At 57.8% G+C, this 7,418-nt stretch overlaps 2 protein-coding genes across 2 annotated transcripts; one reads left to right on the forward strand and one right to left on the reverse strand.

Annotated features, from left to right (window-relative positions):
• Window positions 1–1,422: 1,422 nt before the first annotated feature.
• On the reverse strand, window positions 1,423–2,265 carry LOC134175649 (major centromere autoantigen B-like; the record flags this gene model as incomplete). Its single annotated transcript, XM_062641833.1, has 3 exons — window positions 2,131–2,265; window positions 1,972–2,040; window positions 1,423–1,491 (listed from the first exon to the last, which is right to left on the reverse strand). Coding segments are annotated over exons 1-3 (273 nt in total), but the record flags the coding sequence as incomplete, so codon positions are not given.
• Window positions 2,266–2,792: 527 nt separating this feature from the next.
• LOC134175646 (maestro heat-like repeat-containing protein family member 7) lies at window positions 2,793–5,357 on the forward strand. The gene is made up of 6 exons (XM_062641804.1): window positions 2,793–3,784; window positions 3,994–4,170; window positions 4,284–4,439; window positions 4,527–4,628; window positions 4,767–4,869; window positions 4,974–5,357. The coding sequence occupies exons 1-6, from the start codon at window positions 3,677–3,679 to the stop codon at window positions 5,126–5,128; spliced, it is 801 nt and encodes a 266-aa protein (XP_062497788.1). The 5' UTR covers window positions 2,793–3,676; the 3' UTR covers window positions 5,129–5,357.
• The last annotated feature ends 2,061 nt before the right edge of the window (window positions 5,358–7,418 follow it).

Below are 7,418 nucleotides of genomic sequence, written 5' to 3' on the forward strand. Positions count from 1 at the left end.
CCAAGGCCCTCCTGGAGCACGGGGGCCGCAGGGGGTGGCAGCCACTGCCCACAGAGCACAGGGCAGGGACCCAACATCAGGAGGCTGAGCCCCGCTGGGATGGGGCCTTTGCTGCCTCCTGGCATCATGGGCTGGGACCAGGCTGCTGGGGCCCATGGACTGGTTCCCTTGCCCTGAACTGTTGCATGAAGAGGTCTTTAGAGGAGGAACTTCTCTGTTATAGATATATGTGTATATATGTATATGTATATGTATATGTGTGTATATTTGTATACATATGTATATGTGTTATAGATATATGTGTATATATATATATACACGTATACATATTTGTATCTACTTATATATTTAGATATATTAATATGTATTAATATTTGTACTTATATTTATATTAATATCTATATTTATATTCCATATTTATATATTTATCTCTATATATTTATAATTAGATTTCTATGAAATTTAGACCTACCTTATATCCATTTAGCTCTTTCGCTCTATTCCTATTCATATTTAGATCCATTGCTCTATTCCTATTCACATGTATTTACACGTACACTGCAGTCCTAGGAGCACAGAGCGGTTTGGGTTGGAAAGGACCCAAAGCCCCTGCAGCCCCAGGGCAGGGGCAGCGCTGAGGCACTGATTTTCATCGCCAGCTCCAGCCCAGCCCTGGAAGCGGGGCCGTGCCTTGGTCCTTGCGGCCGGGGCATCCCCCACAGCGAGGGGACCAAGCCCTCACCCCCTGCATCCCTTCCCGTGCCGCTGCCTCCATCCCTGCCCGCCCCGCGGTGATGCTCAGCGGGAGCTGCAATGGAAGCGGGGGGGATCCAGCCCCTGCCGCAGCTCCGGGGCTCACCCGCGCCTTCTCCCCCTGCCCAGCTCCTGCTGCGCTTCAGCGGCTCCCCCAACCCCGTCGTGAGGGAGAGGGCCCTGGGCAGGATCGCGGCCCTGACCCAGCTGCTGCGGCACCACCGCACACTGAGGGTAAGGACCCGGCAGGACCGGGGCGGGCGGCAGCGACCCCTGCACGGGGAGACGGGGACCTGCAGAGCATCCTGAGTCTGCCTGCTCCTGCCCCTTCTCCTGCCTCTGCTCCTGCCCCTGCTCCTGCTCCTGCCCCTGCTCCTGCCCCTGCTCCTGCCTCTGCTCCTGCCCCTGCTCCTGCCCCTTCTCCTGCCTCTGCTCCTGCCCCTGCTCTGCTCCTGCTGCTGCTCCTCCTTCTCCTCCCCCTGCCCCTTTTTCTTCTCCTGCTCTGCTCCTGCTTCTGCTCCTGCTCCTTCTCCTCCTGCTTCTGCTTCTGCCCCTGCTCTTTTCCTCCTTCTGCTTCTTATCCTGTTCCTTCTTCTGCTCCTGTTCCTGCTGTTGCTCCTGCTGCTGCTCATCCTCCTGCTCCTTCTCCTTCCCCTGCATCTGCTCCTGCTCCTTCCCCTTCTCCTGCTCCTCCTCCTTCCCCTGCTCCTCCTCCTGCCCCTGCTCCTGCTCCTCCTCCTGCTTCTGCTCCTTCTGCTCCTCCTTCTCTTGCTCTTCCTCCTGTTTCTAATTCTGCCCCTGCTTCTGCTCCTGCTCCTGCTCCTGCTCCTGCCCCTGCTCCTGTTCCTCCTCCTGCTCCTGCTTCTGCTCCTGCTCCTGTTTCTGCTCTTGCCCCTGCTCCTGATCTGGTTCTGCTCCTGCTCCTCCTCCTGCTCCTTCTTCTGCTCCTCCTCCTGCTCCTTCTCTTGCCTCTGCTCCTTCGATCTGTTCCTGCTCTTGCTCCCACTCCCACTCCCATTCCTTTTCCTGCTCCTCCTCCTGCTCTTTGTCTTGCTCATTCCTTCTTCTCCTTGTCCTTCCCCTTTTCCTTTCTTCTTCTTCCTTCATTCTTCAGGTTCTTCTGGTCCTTCTTTCTCCTTCTCTTCTATTTCTTCTTTCTTCATTCTTCTTCCTTCTTCTGTTTTTCTTCAGGTTCTTCTCCTCCTCCTCCTCCTTCTCCTTCTTCTCCTCCTTCTCCTTCTCTTTCTCCTTCTTCTCCTCCTCTTCCTCTTTCCCCTTCCCTTTCTCCTCTTTCTCTTTTCTTTCCTCCTCATTCTTTGGGTTCTTCACCTTTTGTTTCTGTTCTTTCTCACTCCCCAGAACCTGCGCCTGACCTACAGGAGCTCCTGCCTTGCCCCCCCGGAGGAGCTCCCAGTCCCTCTCCTGGGCCAGCTCCTGGGCCACCTCCTCCTCTTCCGCTATGCCAAGGACAGGACAAGCTCCCCAGCCCTGGATGCTCTTTGCGGCCTCCATCAGTACCTCCTGCAGCAGAAAGGTACCTGAGGCCGTGATGCCCCCCCCCCCCCCCCAACGATTCTCCCGTATCCCATTGGCTCTCCTGTGTCCCATTGACTCTCCTGTATCCCATTGGCTCTCCTGTGTCACATTGACTTTCCCATATCCCATTGATGCTCCTGTATCCCTTTGATTCTCCTGTATCCCATTGACTCTCCTGTATCCCATTGACTCCCCTGTATCTCATTGACTCCCCTGTGTTTCATTGTCTCGCGTTTGTCCCATTCACTCTCCTGAATCCCATTGACTCTCCTGAATCCCACTGACTCCCCTGTGTCCCATTGACTCTCCATTCCCATTGGCTCTCCTGTGTCCCATTGACTCCCCTGTGTCCCCCTTGCTCTTCAGAAAGGCCACAGCCAGAGCATGAAGTGGAAGAGCTCAAACGGGGTGAAAAAATCAGCCCTCAAGACCTCACCATGGTAATGGAGCTCCCCCCAGTGCTGGACCCTATGGTGGGATGCTTCCCCAAGCAGGGACAATGCAGCTTCCATGTTCCCAGTCTTCCTCCCGTAGAGGTTTGCAGGGTTCCTTTATCCATGGGAGAGGACGGACATGGTCTGCATGGTCATCAAGGCCATGAAGGACTCGAGCATCTTCGACAGGAGGGTGGCAGAGGACATCCTGGAGCTGGTCCTGAGCGACCTCGACTTCTGGCTGGCCAAGGTGGGTGCCCCATGGCTACGTTCCCATCCCCTTCAGTCCCTACTCCTCCATCTCAAACCTAGGAGGTGTCTTGGGTACCCAAAGCAGCAGAGATGGATGGGGAACGCGGTCCCAGCACCATCCTCACCCATGCTCCCCCTTCCAGATGCCGAGCGTCGTGAGGAGCATCCATGAATGCCTGCGGAATAGCAGCAGGGAAGACACGTGGAGAAGGATGGACAGGCTCCTCATCATGATGGCCATCAACTACCCGAGGGCACTGGCGGTCAACATGGTCCTCAACGTGCCCTTGAGAGACAGGTACCAGCCTTGAGGGCTTGGTCCCTATGGCCACCAGACCCAAGGACCCACGGCAATGGATGATCTTAAGGCCCTTTCTATGATGCTATGATATCTCTGAGGAGCGGGTCCCTGCATCCCACTCCATGGGGAGCACCACCGCTAACCCCCATAGGGCATCCCATGGGATGTGTGGACCACGCTGACTCAGCGCCCTGCCTTCCAGCGCTGATGTGGACATGTGGAAGATGGTTCTGAACATATCCAGGACTTCAGAGGCCCTACGGGAGCTGCTGGGGATGCTCCAGGACACCCGGGACACCTCCATCCCCAACTTCGTTGTGAGTACCCAAAGGGCCCTGATGGCCTCCCATGAGCCCTGCAGGCTCGGTGGGGTCTCAATGCCTGTGTTTGCCTTTAGCCCATGGCCTCTGGTGCTGGTGGTGCTGAGGGCGCTGAGGACCCCCAGAGCCTGATGACAGCGTCCGTGCTGCTGGAAAGCCTCTTGGAGCTGTCGGAGAAACCTGACTTGGTGAGCGGGGCATGGCCATGGGGCAGGGCATAGTCATGGGGAGCGCTGTACTCAATAGGTCATGGGGAGCCCTCTTGGCCATGGCTCATGGGGAGACCTCTTGGCCATGGGTCAGGGCATGGCCATAGGGACCCCTCTTGGCCATGACCTTGGTGACCACAGCCTTGGGTCACAGCTTCCTTACAAGCAGCCCCCACCTCTTCCTGCAGGCAAGGAAACTGCAGCGGCTCCTGCCCCACATCATGGGTGAGCTTCCGGATGTCGATGATGAGCTCAGGATAAAGGCCCTGATGATCCTATCAAATGTGATGGGTCACCTACCAAGGGAGGAGGCCAGCCCCATTGCCGTGGGGCTGGTGCAGGACATCCAGCCCCTCTTTGATGGAGTAAGGGCTGCGTGGGACCCCTGCGGTGATTTGGAGCTCACATGGGGATGGCTCCAGGGCTTCCCATCCCATCTGGATCTGCCTAAGTGCCCCCTTTTCCTCCTTGCCTCCAGGGATGCAGCCGGCTCCGGGAGCTCTCCATCCGCCTGATCTGGCTCCTGCTGGAGTCGGTGTTTGGTCGTGACAGGAGGAGGATGAGGAGCAAAACCTGGGATCTGCTGCTCCCGCTCTTCTTCCACATGAGCGACCAAAGCCGCAGCGTGGCTGAGGTACTGACCCGCCCCATCCCCCTGTATCCCACATTCCTGAGGGTGGGATCATCCCCAAGGTGCCGTCTGCCATCCCATCCTGTGCAGGCTTCCCGGGGAGCTCTCCTTGCTGCGGCCACGCTCCTGGAATGGGAAGAGCTCCGGCGCCTATTGGAGACGAGGCAGATGTGGAGGGTTGCAGAGTGCTTGGTATGGAACCTGCATCCATTCCTGTTCCCATTGGAACCCCTTGGACCGCTCTGCCCATCCCACAACCGGATGGGAAAGGGAGCGTTGGGACTGCTCCAGCCAATGGGGACGTTCTGTAGCATCCCATTCCCTCTGCAGCTGGAGCGGAGCAGGAAGAGGGCTCAAAGATACCTGCACCAGAGCCTGCGGTACCTGCAGGATGCTCAGGTCCCCCTGCAAGAGGCAGCCGTCAGGTTCATTGGTGAGCCCCTGGGGTCCCCATCCTGGTCCCACCACTGCATCCCTGATGGATCCCGATGGATCCCTGATGGATGCTGATGGATCCCAATCGATCCCTGTGCCTAGGATTGGCCGCACGGCCCCTCAGAGGGAAAAGCCCATGGAAGCTGCAGCAGATCTGCAGAGGTGAGGAGGGAGCTGCAGCTGGGGGGATGCTGTTGGCTACAGAGGGGCTCATCCCGCTCTCTTTGGATCACAGCTCTGGAAGCGCTGCTGGATGAGGGCGATCCCGGCCTCCGTTCCCTGACGGCTCAGACCCTGCTCATCCTCAGGACCCCACCAGCGCAGCGGAGCCTGGGATCCCGCCTGCGGGCGCTCTGCTGCTGGGAATGCTGCAGTTTTCCTTAGGGAAAAAGATGGCAGAGACAGACCCGGACCGAGGAGCTCTGGAGACCGAAGGGCATCGCCTCCGCCGTCCCATTCCCTGCTCTCCATCTCCGATGGCATCCAGGCAGCACGCGCTCCAAACGTGATTCCCGGTTACCCCGCAATGAAGATGAAGTGATTCCTTCTGGGCTTCCCTGCTTCCATGGATGAGCAGAGGGGGTGGCGCTGTGGAAGGAAACGGTGTTCCCAAAGGAATTTGGTCCATTATAACGCTAACAGTCACACATCAGCATCGCAATCCCCCCTCGCTTCCATTGAGTGCACCCGGGTACCCCGGTGTGGTCCCCCCTGCTCTGCCTCTTGGTAACGCCCACTGGATAAAGCCACGCCCCACAAGCGGCCCAGCCAATCATAGCTTGCCCCATCCGTCTTGGCCACGCCCCTCCTGTGGGCAGGCTCATAGGGCATGAAACGCAGGGGGGCATCCCCCCCACTACCCAAAATGAGGGACACCTCCCCCAAAATGGGATCTCAGCTCCCCAAAATGGGGGGGACCCCAACACCCAAAATTCCATAGACCTCCCCCCCAAGCCCCTCAAAATGGTCGCGACCCCCCTTTCATACCCCTCCCTTACAGAACAAACCACTGGTTGGGGCGGGGGGGGGGCAGCAGTTTTATTCCTACCTGTTGCAGAATGACTTTAAGAGCAGAACCATAGAGTTCTGGAGGACTGTGCAAGCAAGGCAGGGGGTGGCCCCCACAGGTGGACAGAGACCGGACCTGGGAGGAGAATGTGGAGGAAGCTGTGGGGGCTAACCAATACTGTTATGCCACGAAGGAGTGGCTGAATACCACTCCTATATATGTGTGAACTGCGTCACAAATAAAGAAGAAGTTGCTTATCACCCATATTGGGTTGGCCTGCCTGCTTCTCCTCGCCGCTTACAAATGGCGCCCGAACAGGGACGCGGATTACAGGGCCCTGGTCGCTGGGGACCCGGATTATAGGGCTCCGACTAGCGGGGACCCAGGATATAGGGCCCCGACTAGCGGGGACCCGGGATACAGGGCCCCCCTGGTCGCTGGGGACCCGGATAAAGGGCCGGGGACCCGGCCGACGGGGACCCGGGAGGGCCCCGACTAGGGCCCCGACTAGCGGGGACCCGGGATACAGGGCCCCGGTCGACGGGGACCCGGATAAAGGGACCCGGCCGACGGGGACCCGGGATACAGGGACCCGGTTATCGGGGACCCAGGATACAGGGACCCGGTTTAACGGGGACCCAGGATACAGGGACCCGGTTTAACGGGGACCCAGGATACAGGGACCCGGTTTAACGGGGACCCGGGATACAGGGACCCGGTTTAACGGGGACCCGGGATACAGGGACCCGGTTTAACGGGGACCCAGGGACCCGTTAACGGGGACCCGGATACAGGGACCCGGTTTAACGGGGACCCAGGATACAGGGCCCCGGTCGACGGGGACCCGGAACGGCGAGAGAGCGGCGCTGGCGGCAGCGGCCGGGCAGCGCGGGCAATGCTGCTGCGGTGGTGTGACGGACCCGGGTGCTGCGACTAGCCGAAAAAGTCCGCCGCTGGGGTATACCAGACACTGCTGCGTCGGGAGGCCGATCCGGAGACCGAGGTTACAGGACGACCCAGAAGAAGACGATCCGGAAAAGGCTGGCCATGAAAATGGACCGAGAGGTAGCCCTGAACTTTTTACAGTGCTTTTTATAAAAGCAGGGAATTGAGCCCTGGACTTATTACAGTGCTTTTTATAAAAGCGGGGAATTGAGCCCTGAACTTTTTACAGTGCTTTTTATAAAAGCGGGGAATTGAGCCTGAGACTCTAAAGCAGCTAGCAGGTCTACTGCCTGTAAGGAAGGCTAAGAGATGTTTTTTGCAGATCCTAATACAGTATTTGAGAAGAGTGAGTGGCAAAAGTTTGGTGATGAACTATTTGACTCTGTGCTTAATGATTATAAAAAGGCAAACTCAGTAAGCCACGGAGGGAAGTAATGAACTGTATAAAAAGATACAAGGCAGAAAAGAAAACTGCCGCGGTAGCAACGGAGAAACTAGGAACAGGCGTCCCCGGTCGGTTGAAACCGGGGGAAGATTACAACTCGTTCCCCCCCCCCCCCCAAGTTGCGGGAGCGCAGGGTTTCCCACCCCCC

The sequence above is a fragment of the Pezoporus occidentalis genome, unplaced genomic scaffold (genome assembly GCF_034315485.1).
Source record: "Pezoporus occidentalis ecotype Australia unplaced genomic scaffold, CSIRO_AGI_Poc_V1 ctg1174, whole genome shotgun sequence".
Classification (NCBI taxonomy): domain Eukaryota; kingdom Metazoa; phylum Chordata; class Aves; order Psittaciformes; family Psittacidae; genus Pezoporus; species Pezoporus occidentalis.

Excerpts from the sequence above, each read along its gene's own strand:
- LOC134175646 (XM_062641804.1), top strand. The coding sequence starts at position 3,677 with ATGGCCTCTGGTGCTGGTGGTGCTGAGGGCGCTGAGGACCCCCAGAGC. Across the intron at positions 4,171-4,283 it reads TCCAGCCCCTCTTTGATGGA|GGATGCAGCCGGCTCCGGGA; the intron begins GTAAGGGCTGCG and ends CCTTGCCTCCAG. Across the intron at positions 4,440-4,526 it reads AAAGCCGCAGCGTGGCTGAG|GCTTCCCGGGGAGCTCTCCT; the intron begins GTACTGACCCGC and ends CATCCTGTGCAG.